This window comes from Acomys russatus, chromosome 12, assembly GCF_903995435.1.
Source record: "Acomys russatus chromosome 12, mAcoRus1.1, whole genome shotgun sequence".
Taxonomy (NCBI): Eukaryota; Metazoa; Chordata; class Mammalia; order Rodentia; family Muridae; genus Acomys; species Acomys russatus.
This window is the reverse complement of record NC_067148.1, coordinates 34287419-34315304: the sequence shown is the minus strand read 5'-3', so window position 1 is coordinate 34315304 and position 27886 is coordinate 34287419. Positions and strand designations below refer to the sequence as shown.

Genomic DNA, 27886 nt, shown 5'->3' with positions numbered 1-27886 from the left:
ATAACTTTAGACTCCTGGGTTCAAAAACTCTTCTTTCCCCTCTGTTAATCTTTATAGTTATATTTTATTTCTTTCTCCATGACATTAACACATGAAAACAGCTTTGCTCCTTCCCCCATCCCCAGGTTATACTTTATCTCAAGTAGATCTGAGTCCGGATTAGCTGTGTGTAATGGGATTCCAGGGTGCAGGTAGGTATCTAGCTGTCACTGACGATCTGCCTGGCAATCAGCTCCTTCATTATCTCGTTGGTACCACCATAGATTGGCTGAACCCGAGCATCCACGTAAGCCCTAAATAAAGTAGAAGATAGTTGAATTCATATAAACATGGTATAAGTTTTAAATCCCAACTTTCCAGATAATTACTATTTGGTTAAAGAACTCTTAGCAAGAAGAACTCCTCTGAAACAGCATTCATACTAGATTGGCATACCAAACGCCATGAAGACATTACAATTCAAACAACACTTGGTACACTGACATAATTTTGTAAAGCTTTGTGTTCAGAATGGCAACCTAAAGCATCTACATTTAGCAAGGCATGGAGCATCTTTGTGTCTTTAGCCTTTTTGTCTCCCCAAAAAGTTGAAATTCACTGACCTTGAGGAAAAAATAAACAACTTATTTCCAGGCATTCCTTTTCATTTCATCACTATAACCAACCACCTAATGTTTTGTTTTGTTTTGTTTGGTTTGGTCTGGTTTGGTTTGGTTTGGTTTTTTGAGACAGGGTTTCCCTGTCCTTGACTGTCCTGGACTCACTTTGTAGACCAGGCTGGCCTTGAACTCACAGTGATCCGCCTGCCTCTGCCTCCTGAGTGCTGGGATTAAAGGCATGGGTCACCATGCCTGGCATGTTTTTTTTTTTTAAGTACTTTTTCCCCCCTAAAAAAGTTAAAATGTACCTTATTCTGGGGGAAATGATTAATAGTCATTCTTGCCATGGCTAGGATGAGTCCGAAGGGGCTGCACCCACTGAGACACACACAGACACAAACACAGAGCCAGCAGTTCTGTCTTCTGGTGCTGAGAGAGAAGCCCGGCTAACACAGACACTGTACACTCAGGGTCTGGATAGATGAGCCAGAGCCCCAGCCCCAGCCAGGGACTCAGTCTGACAGCGATGAGCACAGCCTTGGATCTCGTTCCATCCTTTCTCCTTTCCCGTTTAGCCCCCTGGGATCTAGGGGGTATAAATATTACTCCTTTGCAGGTCTTAAAAAAAAAAGATTCAGAGAGGCCGATGCATTTGCTAATTAACGATCACCATTTACTGGTGACATAACAGATAACTGTCAGGCTGGGACAAGAATGTAGGCGTCTCGCCTCTGTGGCAAGGGAACTCTCATTAGGTCACAATACGTTCATTGTCCTAGCCCTGCCCTGTGTAGCTAGTTCTTGAGCTCTGGACTTCTCAGGGACGGAACATTTAGAAACCTTTCTCAAACATAAAAGTGGGGCTTTGATTATTAAATTTCTAGGATAAAATGTGCTAATTTCTCAGAATATGGGCAGCCTTGAACTTAAGACTTTTCCACATTTACCAGGGTACCTCACAGGTAAGTGGGCCCTCATTTAATGTTTACCTATTCGACGAACTGCATGATAAAGCCTATTAGGACTCAGGACTTTCTGAAATATATAAACTCCACCTCCATTCCCAGGAAGCTTTGGTGTTCTCCACAAAAGGAAGCCCTGGCATTTTTTTTAAAGGCCTTCCTGGCATTCCAACCCACCTGAGCAATGCCATGCTTCACACATTTTTGAGCTGGGTTGGGTATTTATTTTTCACATTAAAGGAGTTCTGCCAGGATATGTAATGACAGACCAGCAGACCTTTCATGAGTTACTAATTAAATTCATCAGATTAGTAGAGAAAGGCAGCAGAGAAATGTTTAACTGCAGCGAAGCTCTCGGTCTCAGCTTCTCCCCCCGGAGTGGCTGAGAGAGCTTCAAGGGGCTAAATCTGAACCCAGAGGGTAAGACCAAAGTCAACTCATAAGCCAACAATTAGCTGTCTAGAAACTGTAAAAGGGAACAAAACCCCATTCTCCTATAGAGCCCTAGACTCAGTGAATTATCTTTCTCCCCTCACCCCTGCAACTAATCACATAGCTTAATCTAGGGCAGGTATAAGAATCCCAAGTCTGATGCTTCCCTTAAATCAAAGTCTGTACACTATAGCCACACACTGTCTAATATGTAACTGGCTTTTGTGAGATTAGGATTTCCTACATCATTGCAAACAGAAAGACTCACATACTCTTTGAACTGGCAAGCCAGCCAAGGATGGTAATTATTATTTCTTAAAGGACTTCAAGTCTCCCGAGCTGAAAGCAGACACTGTACGCCATCAGGGTACTGACTTAAAAGCAACGAGCTCTAAGGATGCAGAAAACAGCTTATGTCACACTCTAACCTTATCCTCAGGGCAGTGGGCCCCTCTTAGGTTAGCGAGCCTTTCTCAGGATGTAAACTAAGCCATGCAGATGCTGATCCAATACACCCCTACACTCCCAGCGGCAGTTCCTAATAAGGGCTTATGCACACAGGTGTAGACACCAATTATCATTTCATGACCAAAGCCCTCTTGTAAATAAGTAAGATGCATGAGTGCTGGGAAAGCAAAAATGTACAGGAAAAATCCCAATGCTAAGAACCTTTGGACTAGCACAATTCAAAACCTCCTACTTCAGGACTATGTGGGACTTAAAAAGGGAAGCTCTGCTTGTGAGTGAGGTCTACATGAAGCCGTTCTGGAGGGACATACCAAGGTGTATGTCAAATGATTATTTAAAAAGTCAATTTCATGCTTATATTCCCTCAGGGAGAGAAAAACCCTTGATTGATGATGGGCTTTATAAAGTCATAAATGGCACATACCCAGTAACTAACGCTTTTAAGCTGTGTGGTAACTACAGAATTAGCAGGTTATACCTACGCAGGAACTTGTGTTCTTACGGAAATGGGGCTATAAGCAGTTGGCGTTCCTCAGTAAGGACTGCAAGCACAAGGAATGCCTCCAGCTGGGCTTGTTTGAGCGAGGAATTCAGATGTAACAGACTAACTGTGTAAGCAGGCATTTATTTGATAGTATTTTTTCCCTTACTACACAAATGTATCCAGGTAAAAATTTAGAAACACTTTTAGAAGCCTATAACATTCCTACTCTAAGATTCAGAACTGAAGCAGGCAATTTTTACAAGCTGAATGTGCCATGGTTTAAGAGGGAAAATATTTTCTGTGGTAACAAGGAAAAGTGAAGGAGAGGCAAGGCTCTCTGGGGAGAAGGGACAACGAAGAGAGACATATGGAAGGAGACACTACGGCACTGCACCTCTTACTGCCTCATCTGAGGAAAGTCATGGCTAACCCAATAAAAAGAAGCACCATAAAAACTCTGTCCAGAAAACAAACAAACTTTGATTTTTTTTTTCAAACAAAATAAACACTTAAGGCATATGTTAATTTTTCTATTGTGCAAGCAGATCACTCTGTACTGCTGTTTTTGTTTGTTTGCTGCTGTTGTTTGTTTGTTTTTTAAGTAGCTAGGCATGGAGGTCAGTGACAAATTGCATTCCCAATAGGTGTAGAGCCCTGAGTTCAACTCCTATGATCCCTGAGTCCAGTTCTGATTACCCAACTTGACACTATCTGGAAACATCTCAGACGAAGCCTCTAGGTATTATCATGAGGGGTTATTTAGATTAGGTTAGCCCCTAGGCATGCCTGTGAGGTTGTCTTGTTTGGGTTAACAGAGGTGGAGACTCAGTCCAAAGTAAGGGGCCACCATCCCCAAGGCTTGGGTCCTGGATGGCATAGAAAGAAGGCTTGAATCTGAGCAGCAGCATCCTCATGCTCTGCTTCCAAACCACAGGTCCAGCTGCAAGCTCCTGCAGCCAAAACTTCTCACTCTGCAGGGCTGTACCGTCAGCCAACACGAACCCTCTCTCCCTCCAGTAACTTTTGTCCAGGTATCTTACCACACAATATGAAAAATAATACAATGAGTGTGTGTGTCAGAGAAATAGGGGAGGGGAGAATATGAATAAATCAAGGAATGAATTTTTAAGATGGTATTTTTTTAAAGCCAAACATAAGTGTGCCAGACTCTCCATTTTCTTTAAATAAAATCCTAATGAGAAGCTAATAAAATAAAGCCACCCCTGCTTGCATATATATGTTCATCGAAAATGCAGATTTTAAGCCAGGCAGTGGTGGCGCACACCTTTAATCCCAGCACTCGGGAGGCAGAGGCAGGCGGATCGATGAGTTCGAGGCCAGCCTGGTCTACAAAGCGAGTACAAGACAGTTAAGGTAACACAGAGAGAGCCTCTGTCTCGAAATAGAAAAAAGAAAGAAAGAAAGAAAAGAATATGCAGATTTTAGATCTACTTTCCCCTGTATATTTAGCATAGAAAGTATAGATTTAAAATTTCTTTATATTCTCCAGAACAGCATCATAATAAGGAAGGGGAGAAAGAAAGGGTTGTGGGGGGACAGGGAAGTGGGAGGAAGTAGAAAACAGGAAAAAGTAATCAGAATATATTGTATGACAAAATCTATTTTCAATTTTTTAAAAAAAAAAATCACATAAAAATACAATTTAAAAAGTAAAGAAAAGCTTAATAGGCTGGGTGTGGTGGCACGTATTATTAACTCGAGCATTCCAGGAAGAGGCAGGTAGAACTCTGAGTTTGAGGCCAGCCTGGCCTGACAGGGTTACATGGTAAAACTCTATCCCTAAAAAAGAAAGAAAGAAAGGAACAAAAGGAGGGAGGGAGGGAGGAAGGGAATAAAGAAGGATAAAAATAAAGGAAAGGAAAGGAAAGGAAAGGAAAGGAAAGGAAAGGAGGAAGAAGAAAAGTGCCATAGAGCCACCATACTTACTTTGCAATTGGGTACTCCCACATGTATCCCCAGCCTCCATGGAGCTGTACACACTCATAAGCTACACTGTTTTGTAATTCAGATGCCCTAAATGATGAAAATAACAAGCAGAAAAAGACACAGTTCAGTTGTTAGAGTACATACAAATCTTTACATCAAACCCCTGCCACACAGAACTGGGTGGTAGTACCTGCCTGTAACCCAACACTCAGGAAGTAGAGGCAGGAGGCTCGGAAGTTCACGGCCAGCCTTGGCTACATAGTGAGTAGGAGGCCAGCTTGACACATGAAAGTTTGCATTAAAAAGCTTTCTCGCTACCCGTAATGTAAACTCTCTTTTAACATTCAGCACCATTACATCCATACGCCTAGTATGTTCAAGAACAAGGGCCTTACCTATGTAAAATTCTCTTTAAAAATTACATAAAATTCTTTCTTATGCCTTTTCCTGTAAGCCAAAGAATGTCATAGATGTAAAATATCTTCCCAGACCCCAAAGTGCAAATTCATGTTAATTTCACATTCCTTTTTAATCTCATAATCTGATCATTATAAAATCATTACACAGAGCACCATTCTGCGCATTTCCCTTGTATAGGACTGACTGAACTGAGCTGAACTTGGAGTTAATAAATAACAATAGGAATTTTTGTAGGCTGCTTTGGGGCTAGTGAGATTTTTTTTTTCCTTCTTTAAGGAAACCAATCCCCACTCCATAATCTGATTTAAACCACATTTGCATCTTAAAACACATGAAAACTCAAGCTCATTTTTAACATCATTTTAACCATCCTTAGTTCAAATGCAAGTCTTTCTAGACTCAATAGGACTTTCGCTGGACAGTCAACAATTCAGCATTTTTCTTAGGTCTGGAAAACACCTCATATTCTATTGAACCTAAATGCGTCCCAGACACGGGACGTTGTCCCGAGAGAATTAAATGTAGTTGAATGGAATTTAATTCAATGGAACTGGGACTTGCTGCAGGACTCCCAAATTTTATCTTTCTCTTCTTTCTGCCTCACTTAGCTACTATTCTTTAGATAATTTGACTACTATCTAAATATATAATTAAATATATATCTAAGTCAATATATCTATAATATAATTAGATAGTTCAAATAAACTTATTACTTGAATGAAGCACTCACTGACCCTACTTCAGGCTCTTAATATTCAGGTATGAGTTACAGACAAACTTGAGTAACTTTTAGGACATTATAAACAGATCCAATGGGACTTTCTGATTTTATTTTTAATTTTTACTGCTGTTTTTCACGTACAGACTTCTTCCTTTAATGCTTTCAAGGTTGAGCTTAAAGGCTGGCAAAATCCCATAGTAGCAGTCCGAACAAAGCTAGCTTTAAGGGCAGTAGCGCGCATACCAGTATTTTGCCATGGAAGCTGAGGCGGAGTCCAGGCGCTTCGTTTCATGCAACTGCAGACAGCTGTCCACAAAAGCTCTGGTTACACATATGTTTGTCTTTAATTCTGCCAGTTTATGCTGCACCGTCTTGAGATGGAAGGAGACAAAGAGCACGTTAAAGGAACAAGTTTTGACTCAGCACCTCAAAAGGTCACGTAAGAAAGTTTGAAAGCAAAACAAAAGTGGAACCGCGGTGGTTTCCCTCCGATAAAAAGGGCACATACTGACTGCAATGAAAAAGGAAAGGAGGAAAAAAAATCTGTGTCTTAGCAGATGACGTAAAACCAGGCAAACACTTGTCATGGTTTAAGGGAAGTGCGTAAAGAACATGGTGATTTAATGTGTGGGACCAGCATCTTGTGGTGGACGCCTTCACACATAGTGTGCCAGAGCACCCAGTGTCTCTGGAGCTTCAACAGAGTTGCTCTGCATCAAGGACATGCATTCCCCTACTGTGCCTCTTGGCCTTAAACTAAAATAATAAAACGGGATAGAGGGACAAGATGGATTTATCTAGTCGCATACACAACATCAAATATTTATTAGGTTAAAAAAACAAAAAGAAATTTAATTAGGTTAATAATTACAGTACTAATACTGGAAAGAGGATAGGCAGGATAGGCCCTAATAACATCCCTCTCCCATCCCTCTGAAGACTGTCACATGCAGCCTCCAACTGGCTCTAAGAGGTCTTATTTCTAAGTGTTAATGACTATATATCTAGTCTGTCCTGCTGCCTTAGACAGCCGACAGTGAGCTTGGAAGTCATCCCATTTAGACCTGGCTCAGTTGTTCCTGATGGGCCTCCCTTCTGCCAAGTCCTAGTTCACTGATTCTTGGCCCTCACGCCCTGAGCTGTGAGTGCACATTTGTTCTTGAGCTTGAACCTCCTTCAAGAAACTGGCTTGGACTTGGGCAGAACCTCCAAAAGCACGCCCTATTCTGAGCCCCGAGGCCCATCTATGGCCAGCTGCCACTAACTTCCTTGAGGAAATGACAACAGAGACAATTTTGATTGTTCTGCTGTGAGGTGCACGACGAGACTTCCTTTGTGGCCAGCACCAGGCCACTCACAGGCTGGTGACGCACGTGCTGCAGTGAAAACTCAGCAGCGAGCCTATGCACTTCTACCAGGTCCACAGCACACTTGAGTTCTCAAAGGAGGCTGTGGGAACAGTTCCTCAGAGGATGCTGGATCTACTTTTATACTCGTGGCTACATTTCTCAAAGCATAAAGCTGAATTTTCAGTAAGAAGAGTGCGATGCTGGGTACAATTTTGGTATTTTTCATTGCTAGAAAATCGAAGAGTGGGAATAGAACAATGGCGGGACCAGGTGAGAGCTGGATGGGCCAGGTGAGAGCTGGATGGGCCAGGTGGAGTAGGAGCTTTGAGGGACAGGTGCCTCAGGAGTTTCTTAACTATTGTGTTGATGAAAGCCCAAGTGATGAGCTGGGCAACAGTTGGCGCATGCCTTTAATCCCAGCACGTGGGTGGCAGAGGCAGGTGGATCTCTGTGAGTTCAAGGCCAGCCTGGTCTACATAGCCAGTTCAGGACAGCGGGGGCTACACAGAGAAATCTTGTATTGAAAAAAAAAAAAAAAAGCAGCAACAACAAAAAAATCCCAAATGCCTTAGGGTTTTGCCCCCACCATCTTCTAGAAAGTGTAACTGGCATCTAATGACTCCAGAACAAAACACTGGCAAAGCTGTTAGCAGCTAGTCTCCACCTGTGAATCCTGGCCTCTGATGCGGAGCACGCTGGCACATTCCTAGTTTTTTTCTATGTCCTTTTCTAATAACTATATTTCCTTTAGCCAAATCTCTACCTTTTAATCAGCATAAATTTCCGTGTTCCCACCTTACACATTCAAGTTTACATAGAGAAAAATATGAAGGAGAATTAGTTGAACAATTTTCTATAGTTGTTTGACAGCCCTGGACCCAGAATTCTAAGTCCAGTACTGGCTTAATTCCATAGCACTATATAACAGTCATTGGGGGTGGGGGTGCTGGGAGGGAGGGAATCTAGACAATTCTCAGGAACTGCTGCCCTCGTTTGTCACACATGAGGCTTTATGCACTACCAGAAGATGAAAGGATCAAGATCTCTCTCATGTGAAAGCTATTCTATACAAATGCTTCTAGAAACTGAAGTTAAAATTTAGACCAGGATGGACTCACTTAACATTATTACTTCAGCACACCCACTAGGTCCAGAGGTCTAAAAATAACAAATGCCGCCCAGAGAACATAATTTGCTGTCTGAAGATAAAGCGATTAAATATTTACATATTCTTGGCACAGCTGGGGGCTAGTGAACAGAATTGGCCTTTGTCCTTCAGCAGAGACAGCAGCGTGCTTTCTGAACCCACTCTCTAATGAACTGCTGCTAGAGATTGCATCACCCGCTACTGGTAGGGTGCTTTGGCGAATGCTCGACATGCTCATAAAAGTATCTTTAATGGTTACTGATATTTGCCAACAGTAAAAACTGCAGCTCAAATTTAGAGAGAAATCTGAGCCATGCACAGTGCCATGAAACTGAAATTCCAGCACTTGAGAAGCAGAGGTAGAGAAAGTCAGCCAGCCCATACTTAATCAGCCTCAGAGTCTCTCTGTCTCTGTCTCTGTCTCTGTCTCTGTGTCTGTCTGCCTGCCTGCCTGCCTGCCTGCCTGCCTGTCTCTCTCTCTCTCTCCTCTCTCTCTCTCTCTCTCTCTCTCTCTCTCTCTCTCTCTCTCTCTCTCTCTCTCTCTCTCTCTCTCACACACACACACACACACACACACACACACACAGAGAAATCTCCGGAAGTGCTAAGTGACCTGACTACAGTCCCTCTCAGCATTCTGAATGAGGGCCAGGTGGATGGCTCAGCAGGTAAAGGAACTTTCTGGCAATTCTGATGACTTAAAGTTCAATTGCTAAGACCCACATGATGGAAGAAGAACCAACTCCAACAAATTGTTCTCTGACCTTCACATACTTGCCATGGGTGTGCATATCACACCCCCCCACACACACACACACCACATGAGAGAGATGAGAGAAGCAGAGAAAGAATAAACTAAAATGAAATTTTAAAACAATTAAGCAATGAATGACGCTTGTGTTGGAAGTTGAGGATTTGAAGACACCCAGGAATGGTTAGCAAGCCAAGCAGTCATTAAAGCAAAACTGTGAATTATTATTAGCATATATTATAATTTGCTATATAATAATTTACATATATTATGATTTAACTATAAAACAAACTCAATTTGCTACCTAGTGTTACTGTTCATTAATATCATATTCAAGGTCTTAAGAACTAGGTAGTTTCTGTTGGAAGACACTGAAAAAAAAGACATTTTTTTTTCCCTTTTCCTATTTCTTTCCCAAATAGTGTGTCTTTTTCTTTCCTTTTTTTTTTTTTTCCTTTTTTTGGTTTTTTGAGACAGGGTTTCTCTGTGTAGCCTTGGCTGTCCTTGACTCTCTTTGTAGACTAGGCTGGCCTCGAATTCACAACGATCCACCTGCCTCTGCCTCCTGAGTGCTGGGATAAAGGCGTGTGCTGCCGCTGCCACCATCCAGCTAGTTTGTGTCTTTATGTACCACATAAAAAGTGACTAGGTCCTCTAGTTAGGAAAGAATACCGTTCTATCTTCACTTCACTGCCCACAGGTGAAGAAAACAGAAGAGAAACTTCCACTTTAAACACCGGCCTGACTAAAATGTAGGCTCTGGCCGGGCATGGTGGTACAAGTCTTTAATGCCAGCACTTGGGGAGCAGATGCAGGCGGATCGCTCAGAGCTCAAGGACAGCGGTCTACAGAGCAAGTGGCAGAGTAGCCAGGGCCACGTAAAACAGTGAGACCTCCTGTCTCAAAGACAACACAACAATACAGAGCGTAGATTCTGTGGCTGGAGAGAGAATGCTACAGCTAAGTACACTAATTGCTCCTCCAGAGGACCCAAGTCAATTCCCAGCACCCACATGGTGGCTCACAAACATCTGTAACTCCAGTTCTAGGGGATCTGATGCCCTCTTTCGACCTCTTTGGGCACCAGGCCGAGGTCATTCATATGCACAGACATATATGCAGATAAACATTCATATACATAAAATTTTTTTAAGAATATAAGGTCTAGACATATGACATTTGTGTTAATTCTGGTTTACTTAACCTCTCTGCCTTAAATACTTTATAAGATAATTATAATAACTATCATACACAGTTATAAAGAAAGAGAGAAAACTGCATCAAACACAGTCTCTAAGACAGAGGAAACAGTTAACAAATGATAAATATTATTATCACCATCTTCCTCTGAATTACACTATCTTATCAGCTATTTTATGGTAAATCAGGAGCTGTGGTGTGACCGTGGGCTTACCTAAAACTCCTGCTTCATTAGTATAGTAATACTCTCGGCTAAAAGGAAAATGAATTTTGTGACATGTACCCAAGTGGGCAAAAAAGCCAAAATGTTCAAGACTCGGGAGTTACAAAAAGAAAGGAAATATAATTATGTCGACGTGGCCTTTAGCCAAGCAGAGTGTGGTATGTACAGTCATCCAGCTCAGTTGAAGTGCCACAGTGCAGCCAGCTGTAGAGTAGAAGCTACCAGCCATCTGCCTTACTTCTAACTTGAGCTATGAAAATGTTATTCAAACCTATTAAGGAAAACTGAAAGAAATCGCCAGATATGCTTACGAGAACACAACGCTACTTTGCATGAACCTAGGAGCCTGTAGGGAGCTGGTGAGGTCCTCGGTCCCTAGGAGCCTGTAGGGAGCTGGTGAGGTCCTCGGTCCCTGGGAGCCTGTAGGGAGCTGGTGAGGTCCTCGGTCGCTAGGAGCCTGTAGGGAGCTGGTGAGGTCCTCGGCCGCTAAAGCGCTCGTGATATCAGCATGAGGACCTGAGTTTGGATTCCCAGCACCCACATAAAAGCCAGGTGTGGTGGTACGTTCTTGTAACACACACACACACACACACACACACACACACACACACACACACACACACACACACACACGCACACAGAGTGGACTGCAAGGATAGTCTAGCCAAAATAGTACCAGATTCAGCAAGCAACCCTATCCCAAAAAATGAGCAGGAAAGCAACGGGAGAAAATACCCAAAAGTCAAACTCTGGCCTCCAAACGTGCATTCACAATTGTGCCCACATACACACATTCATGCACATACTCACCACACACACACACACTCGCCACCACACTTACTCACACACGCGCACACTCATACCCTGCACACACCTTTCCTAACACTGCAACCCTTTTTTAATACAGCTCCTCGTGTTGTGGTGACCGCAAACATAAAATTGTGTTGCTACTTCATTACTGTAATTTTGCTACTTTTATAAATTGTAATGTAAATATCCCATATGCATCAGTCAAACCTCAAAGGGGTCGCGACCCACAGGTTGAGAACCACTTGACTGGAAGCTTACTACTGCCACCTGCTGAAAATCTAATGAACTACTCTTAGTTTTGTTTTGTAGGAAAGTAACATATGACACATGCTTTGAACCCATCTATACTCTCAGCACACTCCGGGAGGCAGAGGCAGGTGGGTCGCTGTGAGTTCGAGCCCAGCCTGGTCTACAAAGTGAGTCCAGGACAGCCAAAGGCTATACAGAGAAACTCTCTCCATAAACCAAAAAGAAGAAGAAAAACAAGCATACAACTACTTATCTTTTTGCTATGAAAATGAAGTATAGTTGTGTATTGATTAACAAGGTGAGCCATGTTGAATAATAGGCCATTAAACAATTTCACCACTGTGTGAACCACAGTGTGCCCACATAAACCTAAATGGTACAGGTCAAATGCTTGGCAAAGCATCCTGATAAGCAAGAGACATGGTGAACATGAGATGTCTGAGAATTCTGCTGGCAAAACATATTAGCTTAATGGAAGCTTCCTCTAATGAAAGAAGTAATATAGCCCAAGACAGTGAGTACAGCATAGTCCTAAATAATAAATGTATTGTCAAATAGTGCATGCTGCCTAACAGGATGAACTGTGCGTCTGCATGACTGACAGACTGCTTACACCAGCATCTCCGCCATCATACACTGAGCTACTGTGTAATGAATGTCCCAGCAGCAGGTCACATATGCAGTCCATCACTGATGACTACACATTAAACTATATGTATTTATTTCTTGGGTATGTGTGTATATTGTGCACACATGTATGTGTGGAGGCACAAACATACCACAGTGCTTGAACTGAAGTCACAATTTTCAGGAGTCAGTTCTGTCCCTCTACCATGTAGATTCTGGTGCTCAAACTCAGGTCATCAGGCTTGGTGGCAAGTACTTTTACCCACTGAGCCATCTCATCAGCACCGGAACCTTTTTCTTTCATGGAACGACAGTACAAATCAATTGCTGGTTCTTTTACTGTTCAATGTCTAATCACATGCTTTGTGAATCATTCACACACACACACACACACACACACACACACACACACACACGCGTGTATGTGTGTGTGCGTGTGTGCCTGTGCGCGCATTCATCCCTGGAGGCAATATTCCAAGTACTTTATACTCACTGCCCCATCAAATCCTCATAGGAATCAAATGAGGTAGGTACCAACACTATTCATAAATAGAAAAATGTTTCTTCTTGTATATCAAATGAGTTTGTAAAATTTACAAACAGAGAATATTTCTTCCTGAGCACAACCTGCCTAGATTGTGGAGATTTCAGGAGCTATGTTAGGACATAAGCTGCAATTGGCCATAATGCTACAAGGCTGTTTCTGTAACGCTACCAAGATGCTCCTTCCCTTCACAAAGCCTCTCAGCCAAGGTCATTCTACTTAAAAAGGCTCAAACGTATATGCCAAGCCTAAGTCGGCTGGTGAGACGTTTTTAACATGGCGACTGTATGGTTTACATAGGAACCTAGAAGTCCAGACTTGCATGTGACACCCTCCTGGTGAAGTCTTCCCTGTTGGCTTCTGTGACAAGTGTCTCCCCATCTGCCTTTTCTCTCCTTTAATCTTCTGCTTCTTGCAGATCTTCCTTTTCTATGTCACCTTCAAATCCTACAGTTCTCCTCCGTACTCTACCCTGGACCCTCTTGGGTTTTTGTTTTGTTTCTTTTTTCTTTTTCTTTTTTTCTTTTTTGCTGAGACAGGGTTTCTCTGTGTAGCTTTGGCTGTCCTGGACTCACTTTGTAGACCAGGCTGGCCTCAAACTCACAGCGATCCACCTGCCTCTGCCTCCCAAGTGCTGGGATTAAAGGCGTGCGCCACCACGCCCGGCTGACCCTCCTCTTATTTTAGCATTTCTTGTGGTTTTGGTTGTGAGCCTTTAATGGCTGAGCCATCTCTCCAGCCTTTGTCTTAGCATCTCTACACTTTCTCTTCTGCCATCTCATCCACTGCCACAATTCTAAAACCACCTTGCATCAAAATTATGCTTAATTACCATTTTACCCAGATCCAACTGACTTGACTGACTTGATAGACACACCCACTGCTGCAAGGGCAAACTCACCTGGATGTGTGCAACTGTTTTCCCGAAAGCTTTCCTTTGTTTCACATAGTTCCTGGTTTCCTCAAACATGAACTCACAGGCGGAAATTGCCAAATCAGCAATCAACAGCCTTTCCTGGAACCCAAAAATTCAGGAGTAAGCGCTTTTACATAACCCACTTTCATGCCATTTCAGCAAGTCCCATTAGTAATCTTCAGAACCAACTACTAAGGAGTAACTTTTAGCTTACTTCTTAGCTCTAAGAAAAGGGTCCCCACAGACACCTGTGGTTACTGTAACATCTAAGAACAATGCTAGGGTGCTCGGCTTGTATTCATGCTGCCTTTACCTCAGGGTCGCCATGAACTCCCACAGCTGATTGTTTCTTCCTCACTGCGACTACTACGGAGCAATGCATCTGTGGAACTCAGCACCGTCAGGTGCACAGTTCGAATCCTACCAACTGGTATAAAAACAGCTTTACCCATGGAGTCCCAGGATGCCGGGGAATTCTGCACTCTACCACTGGAGCCACTAGCTTTTTCCAATTTCATGTTTAGCTGACACCATAGCCGCCACCAGGCGAACACATACTTAGAGCAAAATGTTAAGTGTGGGTGATGAGGCAATTCCATTCCCAAAGCACACGCTCGGAGACTGCGATGTGGCTGGGTTCTCTGTTTAACACCTTCTCCCCCCTTTGATTCAGTTATTTAAAACCTGCCAAGTGCTCTCGGTGATGTTTCTTTACAAAGAGCTAAAAGTTTTTCACTTAAGGAGCCGGAGTCATTCTAAAGAAGAATCGCAGACATAAAATACCTAATTCCCTCAGTTCTCTCACATTTCCGTTGGATCCTGCTGGGTCTGTTTACTTACTTCAGGCCTGTAACAGTGACACTTCTTCAGATGCAATTTTAAATTACACTCAGGTGACTCTTGTGACGCAAGCTTGACATGTGTGGATCTGTACAGCTCTGCGGTCTAGCTTTGCTCAGTATCTAACCGGAAGTACCTAACCGGAAGACAGGCATCCTTAGGCATTTAATACCTGTGGGAGCTCTTGCATGAGGTAGTAGAAGCCTTTATTCTCTTCCCCGAGGAGGGCACTAGCTGGCAATCGGACATCTTCAAAGAACAGTTCGGCCGTGTCCTAAGAAACAGAAATCGCGCAGAGAATGAGCGCATTCATTTCCCAGCAACCCAGGAACATTTACAACTTCCACTGAGGAAGAAACAAAGAAGAAGCCGGAGTAGATTCGGAGACTGAATGTTAAGGAGTGCGTGATAAGTCTCAGGATAATTCCATCTCATTCCACGGCATGTGGCTTTCTCACTGCAATACATGGCCTTTCGGGCTTTGACACTGTCCAGTTCTCAAGGTCCTGGGAACTTAGAATTTGTAACACACGTTAAACATGTTTTCTGGTAATATATACCAAAATACTGTTATTACTTCATAACTTCCTAGGTTTCACAAACAGGTGGCTTCTTACAGTACTGCCGGCGTCCCCGTTTCTAAAGCATATATTCAAAAACACTGATTCCTTCCCATTGCTGATCGTGACAGAGACAGTGGCATGACTAAAAAGAAATCTCCTGTGCCCTGCCGTCAGCTCGGGAAGCTGCCACAAGGAACGTCTGCTCTCGGACTGAGCATGCGCGCAACAAACTGCCGGACTCTGATTCGTACCGTGACGTACCTGGGCTTTCATTCCCATCTTTTGTAGCTTCCGTCCCTTGATAAATCCTTTCATTCCACTTTCTACCAAAAAGAGGCTAATACCGTGGGCGGGTGAGCGAGCTTCACGATTGGTGACAGCAACCACGATCACAAGGTCACTGAGCCAGCCGTTAGTGATGAACACCTGCAAAAAGATCCACACACCCTGTTGATGCTCCGCTATATTCAGGTCTCTGTACAAGCTCGCACTGGGGGAGCACACGCGAGAACACTGGAACAGCCAGATGTGTCCCGTCTCTCTGCCCGCACACGTTGGCCTACGCACAGCTGAGGTTAGTGAGGGGCAGGGGGCCCTCCAGTTTTTCAATACTGAAGTGTACTCATTTCTCCACGACTCATGGGGTAAATAGTAACAGGAAAACTACTGTGTCTCTAAAATAAAACCAAACTACCCACTCACTTGTGAGCTGAGTTTTAGAGGGGGGCTACAGAGGGGAAAAGGGAATTTGCTTTAAAAGGCAATATACTCTTAGACTAACCAGTTTTTTAAAAGAACAGTTTTTTGGGGTGGTTTGTTTTGTTTTGTGTTTATAAAGATTGACTACTTCTTTCAAAATGGCCTAAATAAGGAAAGCGTTATGGTTAACTGGGGGGGGGGGGGGGGGGCGGAGGGAAGGGCAGGCTAAACAGGAAATGTGAGCTGATGGTTCCAAAGCACTTAATAAGTGACACCCATACTGCACCTAGCCTGGGCCACCTCAACTCTCGTGGCTTAGTCACCCACTGAGACTCCAAGGCTGTCTCTTCCTCCTCTGTAAGAGACAGTGTCTCAAGTTAAGCAGCTGACCTGAACTTGTTACATAGCCCAGGCTGGCCTAGAACTTCAAATCCTTCTGCTCCGGCCTCCCGAGGGCAGGGAAGAAGGAGCGTGTACTTCCATGCCCACCTCAGCACATCTCCTGATACAGTGTAGGCCTGTACACCTACAAAGTGAGTCACAAGCAGAGCAGATCCCACTCCACAGCCCTAGCCAACGCTGACAATCAAGTTACCCTCGGCTTCAACAAATGCTTTGATTAAAAACGCCGTGCTATTTCACATTCCAACTTGGCGCCATTCTTTCTGATCCATGTTTACTGTCTGAGTCTATTTAATTCCTCTCCTGTGATTGCCACTAACTTTTTCCTCACTCCTCACCAGATCTTGCACGAGGTTCTAGGGCAGCTCTCAACTACAGCGCCATCGTCCATCAGGCTCTCAAAGAGGGGCCGTTCTAAACGGCAGTCTGATGAGGCCAAGTCCACACTCCAACATGTTTGAACAGCTAAGCTTTGAGATAAACCCTAAGCCCTTAGAGCAGACATATAAAACTCCTCACCGACAGATGGTAGCTTACACCTGCCGCCTCTTCTCTCATCCTGTTTGGCCTCCATCTCCTGCCTTCTGGTCAGCTCTGCCGGAAGCACTTGTCTCACACATTCTAATGCCTTCTGACAACTGCGTCCTCCACCACGGAGGCCCTTTCTAACTCTGACAAAATAAGTCCTGGTCATCTTGGACGAAGCTCAAGCATCGCCACATCCAAAGCTTTTCCTGGTCTTCCGCACTGAGGTAAGTACTGCTAGTGCACCATCAACTCATCGCCACGCCAGGCTTAGATGAGCTGTTTTGCTTTGGTTTTACGACATCAAAACCAGGGCCTTGGGCCAGGCGTGGTGGCACATGCCTTTAATCCCAGCACTCCGGAGGCAGAGGCAGGAGGATCTCTGTGAGTTCGAGGCCAGCCTGGTCTACAAAGAAAGTTCAAGGATAGGCAGGGCTACACAGAGAAATCCTCTCTGGAAAAACCAAAACCAAAACCAAAACAGGGCCTTGCACATGCTAGGCACATATGGTAGGTACCAGGGAGCCATATCCGCAACACTCAGGTAACTGCTTCCTAAAGTGTATCTGAATGACGTCAGTGCTTCATGACAGTCTGTAAAAAGGAAATTTCTGGGATGGAAGATATCCTGTCTTCAGTTCTTAGAGAGTCACAATGCACACTGGCATAGCAAAGAATGAAAAGTTCCCCACCTTTTTCCAAATTTATTTTGACACCGCAGCTACCATTTTCCTGTACAGGGATTATAGATAGTAGAGAGCAAACTGTAACTTAGACACTGACAACATAAGTTAGAGAATCAAGTGTTTTGGAACCCGACAGTTCCATAATATTATTTGATTTCGTAAAGATAAAAGCATTAGGGGCTGGAGAGATGGCACAGAGGATAAGAGCACTGGCTGCTATTCCAGAGGTCCTGAGTTCAATTCCCAGCAACCACATAGTGGCTCACAACCATCTATAATCTGGCACCCTCTTCTGGCCTGCAGGCATGCATGCAGGCAGAACACTGTATGCATAATAAATAAATCTTAAAAAAAAAAAAAAAGATAAAAGCATTGGCAGGATGCAGTGGCACACACCTGTCAATCCCAGCACTTGGGAGGCAGAGGCAGGCAGATGTCTGTGAGTTCGAGGCCAGCCTGGTCTACAAAGTGAGTCCAGGACAGCCAAGGCTATGCAGAGAAACCCTGTCTCAAAGAAATAAAGTAAAATAAAAATATTAAAATATTAGCTTAAAGGAAATGGAAAAAAATTTTTTTAAATGAATAAAGTAAACATGACATAGTCGTATATGCTTGTAATGCCAGCACTTGGGCAGATTACACAAGAGGATCCTGAGTTCCAAGCTATCCTGGGCTCTATAGAAGGAAACTCAGGGCTTCAGGAAACTCAGCCCAAATAATAACAAAGCTTCTCCCTCCCCAGCCCCAGCCCCAAGAGTGATAATATTTAGCATGTGAGAAACCCTAGGCTCAAACCCTTGCACCAAAAGAAGAGCAACCAAACAGGAAAACTCATCCACAAACAATCCTTGTATTATAAAAGGACATCTCTCCTTAACGTTTAGTCAATGGGAACACTGCTGCTCAGGGATGTGTTTGCTCTTGAGCTCCTTTGCACCTGTCTGAGGAGCTCTCCAAGTCCATCAGCAGGTGGATTCTCAGAGCTGGAGGGTTCTTGAATCCTACCACCTGCACTTTTAGCTAAGATCTTCTGAAACTTTGTTATTTGTTTGAAATCTTTTCTCGCAATCTTTTTTCATCTTGCTGTATTGTGTATGGTTTGCCTGCACCTATGCACATGCGTACAGTTCCTATGGAAGCCAGAAGAGGACATCAGATTCCCTGGAAGTGGACTTACAGCTAGTTATTATCCATCATGTGGGTGCTGGTAACGGAACCTTGGTCGTCCAGAAGAGTGGCCAGTATTCTTAACTGCTGAGCCATCTCTCCATCTCCGTCCTAATCTTTTTTTTTACATGATTACTTATTTGTTTGTGTGTGTAGATGTTTGTCTGAGGTATCCTCCTACCACTCTCCATCTTGTTCTTTTAAGGCAAGGTCTCTCCTTAAACCTGGGGCTTGCATTTTTCACCTAGGCCAGTAGCCAGCAAACCCCACTGATCCTCTCGTTTCTGTTCCCTTCAGTGCCAGGGTTAAAGGTGTGCATGGAACCACACCTTTTGTGTGTGCTACAATCCAAGCTCCAGTCCCCATGCTTGCACAGCAGGCACTCTCGGCCACCTTTACCCAATCGCTCATCAGCATAAAGCTCACCATTTTTTGTCCCACTTTGGAACAATGAAAACCAACCTTTCCTTCTTTCTTTCTTTTTCTTTTCTTTCGTGTGTGTGTGTGTGTGTGTGTGTGTGTGTGTGTGTGTGTGTGTGTGGTCTGTCTGTCTGTCTGTCTGTCAAGAGTCATTTGGAAGCTATAAGGACCGTTGCAGTATTTGTGGAGGGTCAAGCCATATGAAACATAGAGGAGGCTAGCTGTAGATTCTGCCATATAAAGAATGTAACTTTCTTACTTTCCTGAAAACACTAAAACAATTTCTGTATTCGTCCTTGGATTGATCATATCGTCAACTATGTAGTTGCTGATGTCGTTTGGGGATGCTGGTACCCATGGCCTGCTTACAAAGAGAAGCCCTATTTTACACACCTTGCTTCCATTAAGAATCCAATCACTTCCAGACCTTTTGGCGTTTGTTCGTACTCCTTGTAGGTCACTATCATGGAAAACAAATGTCAGTCAATTGGTAAAAGTCAAATTACACAAAAGCTATTATGTAAGGTTGCCAAGTATTAAAAATCCTAATATTAGAAATGGTCACAGAATGACACTAAAGACAATCTAACATACTGTAAAGATCTGACACGGGTGAATAGATGAAGATTAAATGAAACTAGACAACTGTACATAATTCACAGAAGCCCAACTCTGATAACATTTCAAGGCTTGCTCTCTCCAGAGAATCATGGAGCACCATGTACTTACCTGTAGTGATAATTGTGGGATTTTGGTTTCATTAAAAAGCACACAAATATCCTAAGAATATGCTTTCATTTTAATCCCAGGTGTGGGGATGATGGGGCTGCTTTGCAGCAGCTGATTATGATTTGCCTCGTGCTCTAGAGGGGCATAGTTTGCCAGCTACAGATGGTTTCTGTGATTGTATGACACTTGGAATTCTGGGACTTTTCAGAAGGTATTTAAATACTAGGAACCTGGTAGGTGGAGTGGGTGACTGTTGGTTGTTCAGGGGAGTTGTTGGTTGGTTGCTGGTTGTTGTTGGCTATGGTTCGTTAAGTCATTGTGCACAAAGAAGAAACAAGAAGAAATTAAAAATCCTGACAGCGAGGATCAACCTTGTCCCAAGGAACTTGATGCCCCCTGATCAGCAGGCAGTAGTCTAATGATAACTCCGCCTCCTTTCCAACCCATGACTTTACTAAGGGATCTCTTTCCTTTCCTCTGTGCCCTTTTTCTCTCTCATTATCTAGTGTTAGGTGTTGAAAGGGTAGAAGAAAAGAAGTGGAGAAGGGTGGAAGAAAAACCCACAAAATAGCAAAGACAAGCAACAGTTACCTGCCTTTACTTACATTGGTTCCTAACACTATTTTTACATCCAACATAATAGTTTTTAAAAAACAGGGGCTGACCCTAGCATGGTGGCGCACACCTTTAATCCCAGCACTCCAGAGGCAGAGGCAGGTGGATCTCTGTGAGTTAGAGGTCAGCCTGGTTTACAAAGTAAGTCCAGGACAGCCAAAGCTACACAGAGAGACCCTGTCTCAAAAAACAAAAAACAAAAATAACAGGGGCTGGAGAGATGGCTTGGTAGTTACAATGCCTTGCTGCTCTTACAGAAGATCTAGGTTCAGCTCCCCAGAACCCACATGGTGGCTCACAGCCATCTGTAAATCCAGTACCAATGCCCTCTTCTAACCTCCAAAGGGCCATACATGTGGTGCACACACATACATGTAGGCAAAAACATACACATAAAATAAATCTTTAAAAGTTTAACATTTTTCAACTGCCATCCTCCTAACAAACCATCTCTTGCAAGGAGTGTATCTTCCTATATATTTCCACTTGAAATATGAAAGGGGGCTGGAGAGACGGCTCAGTGGTGAAGAGCTCTTGCTGCTCTTCTGAAGGACCCAAATTTGCTTCCTGGCTCAAAACTACCTGTAACTCTAGCCTCCAGGGCACCCCAATACTTTCTTCTGACCTCTGTGGAAACCTGAATGCACACGTACACACCTGCTCTCACATATATACACATAATTTAAAAAATAAAAATATTTTAACGTAATGGTATTCAAAAGAGAAAATCATTCATTTACTTGCAGTCTTCTGAGAGAAGATTTGATATGTAGCTCGGGCTGTCATGGGTTTACCGAATAGCTGACCTCAAACTAAGGAGCCTCTTGCCTCAGTCTCACAGGCATAATTTATCCCCTGAATAATGTTTGTAAAATATATCCTTCCAGTATTTCTCAGTGGATATAAACAAACACATGTAATTTTTTTATAAAATTAGAACCATATATGTTTTTTATTTTAATATCTAGTATTTTTCTGTAAGATATTTTTTTGGTTTTGTTTTTTGTCTTTGAGACAAAGTCTCTCTATTACGTAGCTCTGGCTGTCCTGGAACTTGCTTGTAAATCAGGCTGGCCTTGAACTCACAGAAATTCACCTACCTCTGATTTAAAAGATAATTTTTATTTACATTTTAAAAATTTATTATTTATATAATAGTTTACCTGCATGTACACCTGCATGCCAAAAGAGGGCACCCAATGTCATTATAGATGGTTGTGAGTGACCCTATGGTTGCTGGGAATTGAACTCAGGACTTTTGGAAGAGCAGATGGTGCTCTTAAACTCTGAGCCATAAGCCAGGCGTGGTGGTGCACACTTTTAATCCCAGCACCTGGAAGGCAGAGGCAGGTGGATTGCTGTGAGTTTGAGGCCAGCCTGGTCTACAAAGCGAATCCAGGATGGCCAAGATAACATAGAGAAACCCTGTCTTGAAAAACCAAAACAAACAAACAAAAAAACCAAAATCAAACCAAACCAACCAAACAAACATAAACCTCTGAGCCATCTCTCCAGCCCATATAAGGATTTTGTTTTAATTACATGCATTATTTGGGGGAGTGCATGTTTGTGTGTGTGTGCACACACTCATAAGCATGCCGGAGGTCAAGCCAACTTTTAGGAGTCAGTTTTCTTCCACCATATGGATCCTGGGAGGAGATCTAACTCAGATTATCCAGCTTGGTAGCAGGCATCTTTACACATTGAGCCAGCTCACCAGCTCAAGCATTACTTTTTAAGAATCATTAATACTCTACAATAAACTGTACAGTGTATAATTAGTTCACATTTCATCCCTCTATGTGGTCCTTGTATTTTTATACTCCATGGCCCTTTAAAAAAATTACTTTCTATATTAGGCTAAGCCCAAAGACACCAGGGCCTAACCCCTGATACCTACACCACATTATATGGAAAAGGGATCTGGCAGATGTGGCTAACTTAAAGGTTTTGAGATAGAAAGATTATCATGGATTATCTGGATAAGCTCTAAATATCACAGAAAGCCTTAGGAAAGGGCAGAGCGAGAAAAAAAGAGGCAATGTGACCCTACATAATAAGCCAGCGAATACGAGGAGCCAGAGAGAGAGAGACGGGGGGGGGGGGGGGGGGGGGCGGGCAGAGACAGACAGACAAGGAATGGGCTCTTCCCTTTATCTTCTGGAGGATGCACGGCCCAGCTGATACTCTGATTGGGTCCAAAGATACCCACTGTGGATTGCTAGCCCTCGGAACTCATTTAAAGGCTAACTACTGTTAAATCCTAATGTTATAATTTTCATCATTAGTATCAGTTCCTAAAATTTGTACATGGGGTGTTAAAACAGTTGTTCCAGAGACTGGAGATGTGACTAAGAGCACTTGCTTCTCTTGCTGAGGACCTGGATTCAGTTCCCAGCGTCCACAGCAGGGAGTTCACACCAGGAACTCCACTCCAGGAAATCAAAAACCCTCTTATGGCCTCCAGGGTCACCCACACACAGAGATACAGACACACGGGCACAAACACATAAAACAAACAACAACAAAACTCGGTTGTCCCATGAAGGGACATAACCAGGAAGCAAAGGCAATGGCATAGGTTTGCGGCTTGTCCTGAAAACTTTTCCCAGTATGCACGAAACACCAAAAACGGTTTAAATATATGCAACCTAGTAACATGACAAGAACACAGACTCTCATAGTATCTTTGAGTATTACCTCAAGTTTCCCTGATTCCGACATTGAGACTAGAGATTTTTCACAGTATCCAAGATCTGGCACCACAACATCTCAAATACAGTGTAATCAACAATTTGCTGTGTGCATTCTTTTAAAAAGACCTCCTTTCTCATTTTTCTTTTTCCTCCTAACATGAGGAACCATAATAATTCTCTATCTTATATGAACTGCTATCACCGAATGAGAACGAATGTGAGAAATCAATGTTGAGAACACTTACAAAACCCAAAGCATCGTGTAGATACACGTGAGTGAATACCACAGTGTCGCCTGTGAACACAGAAGGGGAAGGTCTGCTGAAACAGAGAGTATGTAAGTGTGCGCGCCACAGCAAGCACACCGTGTAGAGCCAGCCCACTGTCTCATTCCGTCTTCAGGCATGTCACAGTCAGGTTGCCAGGCCTGCAGCGTACAAGGAAGCACCTTTTCCCGCTCCATCACCTCACTGGCCCAGCAATGACAAGCTGTCTCTAGAGGCCAAATCCAAGTAAAGAATAAGTGGTCAACCCGTCTCTGACATAAGGCAAAACTAACCATCCCATCTTCTCTACTCTTTCCCTCTCATGCGTGTGCCCTTCTTCCTTGGAATGCTTCTGGTTTTCCACTCTCTTCCTCTTTAAACGTGCATCCGCAACAGCCTGTGTCCAGAGTTCCAGATGGGCATGTTTAACAGCCCATTCAACACATCCCACTTAAAAAATCAAACAGCAGCTAGGTAGAGGTGCACACTTTTAATCCCAGCACTTGGGAGGCAGAGGGGGGTAGATCTCTGTGAGTTCAAAGCCAGCCTGGTCTACAAAGACAGTGTCTAGGACAGCCAGGGCTGTTATACAGAGAAACCCTGTCACAAAAAACAAACACACAAACAAACAAAACAAAAAACATAAAAACTACACCATGCTGAAAACACATCCCATACCCTACTAGTATGTTTTCATTACACCATGTTGATATCTTGAACACAGCATATATTAACCCCTGGTTTGGCATTATTTGTGTGCAAAAAAAAAAAAAATTGCCTTGCTTTCAGGCTGGAGTTTCACATTAAGAATTATACAATGTTCCCTTTAGTCTTGTGTACAGCTCAGAATCACTTATAAAGCATACACGTCACCTAGTACCCATAGGGACTTGGGGACTTGGTTCCAGGACCCCCATTCCCATATACCAAAACCTACAAATTGTTACATACAACCTGCGCACATTTTCTCACATACTTTAAATCTTAATTTCCAGATAATTTATAAATTCTACATAAATAGTTGCTATCCTGTGTTTTCTAGGAAACAACGACAAGAAAAATGTGTACACTTTCAGTACAGATGCAATTATTTTTTTCCAAGTGTTTTCAATCTGAGATTGTATAAATCCATGAATGCAGCACCCACATTCATGGAGAGCTGTGGAGAGTGGCTAGCAAATGTTCCTGTTAGGACACTGCTTCTAAGAATTCAGAAGCAGCTAAAGGCAGACTTACCTTCCAGCACCAGGCTCTGTCATTGCTATGGCACCGATGCACTTGCCAGCCGTCATCTGGGGGATGAACTGGTCAATCTGTTCTTTTGTGCCATAATTTGCGATATAGGGCATGACGATGTCAGAATGAAGGCTGAAACCAGGGCCTGTGCAATTTGAGTATGCCCTTAGAACAGAAAATGAGAGGAACACGGGACCATAAAGTAGCTATTTGGTTGTTTTAAGTCTTTAAGTTTCTTACTGACTAGCACAGCAAAGAATTATAAAAGGTTTCACTGTACTGTGTGGTAACAGCCTGCTTTCTCATAAACCCTCGACCTTCCTAAAGGCCACCTCTGTTTCTATTGACCTTTTAATTGTAGGCTCTGATATCGTAATGGTGCCTTAGCAGCCCCTCCATACATAGGTACTCATTTGATGCACTAAGAGAAAAAATACTGAATATATATATATATATATATATATATTCATTCCTGAGAGAGCAACTGTCTTATTACTGAGAATGATTTAGGGAGATTCTAATGTAACTGCAGTCAACTTATGAACTTTTTATTTTACAATTTTCCTTATAATTTTTATGATTAAGACCAACTGCTTTCAATATTTAAAAATTACGTTCTTATATAGATGTAAAATATTCCAAATCCAAATAAAACATTGCATGACTTATGTATTTCTCCTCCCACAGTAGTACATTTAGACTGCATCACAATTTAAGGGTTCATGACATTCCTCTTTTTTAAATAAACTATGTTATTTTCTTAAAAAAGATTTGTTTATTTATTTATTTTCTGCATATGAGTGCTCTATCTGCATGCATACCTGCATGCCAGAAGAGGGCATCAGATCTCATTACAGATGGCTATAAATTGAACTCAGGACCTCTGGGAGAACAGTCGTCAGTGCTCTTAACCACTGAACCATTTCTCCAGCCCATAAACTATGTTCTTACAGTAAATTCCCTGAATGACACCCTGGCAGGAACATGTTCATTCATCTTTCTTATACTTATATTTAATTCCCAGAAATATTTTTTTTTCTAATTTTTAATGCAACTGATGGTAAATCAATGTGTTACTTTTATAACTATCTTGTCAGTATCAGGTACCAGGATTTGTCACTTTCACAAATTTTGCAGATAGATAGAAGGTTTTATTTTTAATGGAATAACTTCCCACAAACCAAACTTGAGTACACGGTGCCCGCTCCCATATTTCCCACTGAATTTTCCTTCTTCCAAGAACTCTAGAAAGTATTTCCAGGATCACTTCAGGAAGGATAACTTAGAAAACAAGTTGCCACCTGAATGAAGGTCTCCGTACTTACTGCTCCTCCCAAGTCACTGCTGTGGAGAAGAAGTCTCCCCCGATGCCGCCATGTTTTTCTGCAATGTTGATGCCAAGCAAGCCTTGCTTGCCAGCTTTTTCCCAGACCTCTCTACTCACTTCTCCAGCTTTCTCCCATCTGCAAGTAACAAACAAAATCAGACAGACTTCCTAACGATTACATAAACAGCCACACTGGGAATTAGAGATTTGTGCAGGAGCGTGTCCTTAATTTAAGGCAACTGATGATACCAAAAAACAGGCATTTCAAAGTGCATCAGTTCATGTTATTTCTCCTTTTTTTTCTTCCTTATCTTTGCCACCTTTTGCCCCCTCCTAATCTATTGACCACACCCATAATTTTTTTCCTGCAGCTACCATGGGTAGTTGATACTCCAGGGCACAAACTTAGTTTTTGCCATATAATGATGAAAATCGCCCTAAAAGGACTTGTAAATACTTTCCACATAACTCCTTAAAATGCTGACCCTAAACCAGTCATGGTGGCTCACACTTTGATCCCAGCGCTGGGAGGCAGAGACAGGCAGATCTCTATGAATTTGAGGCCAGGCTGGTATACATAGAAAGTTCCAGGGTAGCCAGTGCTACACAGACCTTGTCTCAAAAGGAAATTTTTTTCACAGAAGCTGGCCCTACATAATATTTAAAACCCATTTGCAATGTAGTAAAATTAGTGAATTTTGAAATGCAACAAAATTCCTCTTTAATACAAATTAATTTTTTTGTTCAACAGTAAAATGGTTAATCAAGAGATGGGGTAAACAGATGGCTCGGGGGTTGAGAGTACTTGTTTTTCATGCACAGGACCTGTGTTCCATTTCTAGCACCCACATGGTGGTTCGTAACTTATCCTTAGTGGCAGTTCCAGTACACACAGGCTACACAGACACACAGTCATGCAAAACAAACTTCCTCCCTCTTGAATGATACATTTTTAAAAAACCAGATGTGGTGGCACAAGCTTGTAGCCCCAGATACCTGGGCAGGTGAGGAAAAAAAAATATGCTTGGGCCTAAGAATTCAAGACCAGTTTGGGAAACATAGTGATACACGAGGTCTGAAAAATAAAATTCCTAATATTAATAGTAGTAACCAAATACTTACAAAGCATAGAAGTCGTACTGACAATCTCAGCGTTATCACAGTGAAGAACACCAAACAGGCAAAGGAGGCACTTTTTGTGTCACCTCCACCAGGAAACAGTCCTTCCTGTATGCTACGTTTCAGCGAGGAGAGAGGGCACTTACTCTGCATGGTGAGGAATCACTTCTTCTTGAAAAAATTTCCTTGCACTCTCCCGGAAAATGTCGTGGTCCGAGGAGAAGATTCTCCTGATTCCAATATCAGTTAGTTTTTTTGCAGAAGGAGTTTCTAGACGTGCCTCAGCTCCAGCATGAGAAAGTCTTAAAGAGACAGCAAGAAAATTAAACCACCCATTGCTCTTTCATATCCAAGCTAATGCCAGTTGAATAACACGGAACTCAGACATCTGCTTTCGATAGGGTCTCCTCGCCTTCTGGACCCTGCCTTAGAACCCTCCCCAACCCTCCCACAAGAGCCAGAAAGAAAATAGCACTTTGTCACAATTCAACTTCTTCCATCTGAAAATCTGTGAGGTGGATGATAACCTAGCTCTAACCACAGGTGTGAGTTGAGGTGAACTGCAGCATTTCCAAACAGCGTATGGACTAAACTGCATAAATCCCAGCAGTGCGATAGAGAGGCAGTGGTAAGTTTTCATGACACATACAATTTTTTTTTTTGTTGGTTGGTTTTTCAAGACAGGGTTTCTCTGTGTAGCCTTGGCTGTCCTTGAACTCACGGATATCCACCTGCCTCTGCCTCTGC

The 27886-nt window shown here is 42.8% G+C and overlaps 1 protein-coding gene across 1 annotated transcript; it reads right to left on the bottom strand.

The window, feature by feature from the left end:
- Window positions 1-44: 44 nt before the first annotated feature.
- Acadl (acyl-CoA dehydrogenase long chain) lies at window positions 45-27482 on the bottom strand (the record flags this gene model as incomplete). The annotated part of the gene is made up of 10 exons (XM_051153652.1): window positions 45-293; window positions 4893-4979; window positions 6277-6404; window positions 13835-13948; window positions 14862-14963; window positions 15514-15678; window positions 19545-19611; window positions 24694-24858; window positions 26019-26156; window positions 27286-27482. Coding segments are annotated over 10 exons (1257 nt in total), but the record flags the coding sequence as incomplete, so codon positions are not given.
- Between the last annotated feature and the right edge of the window lie 404 nt (window positions 27483-27886).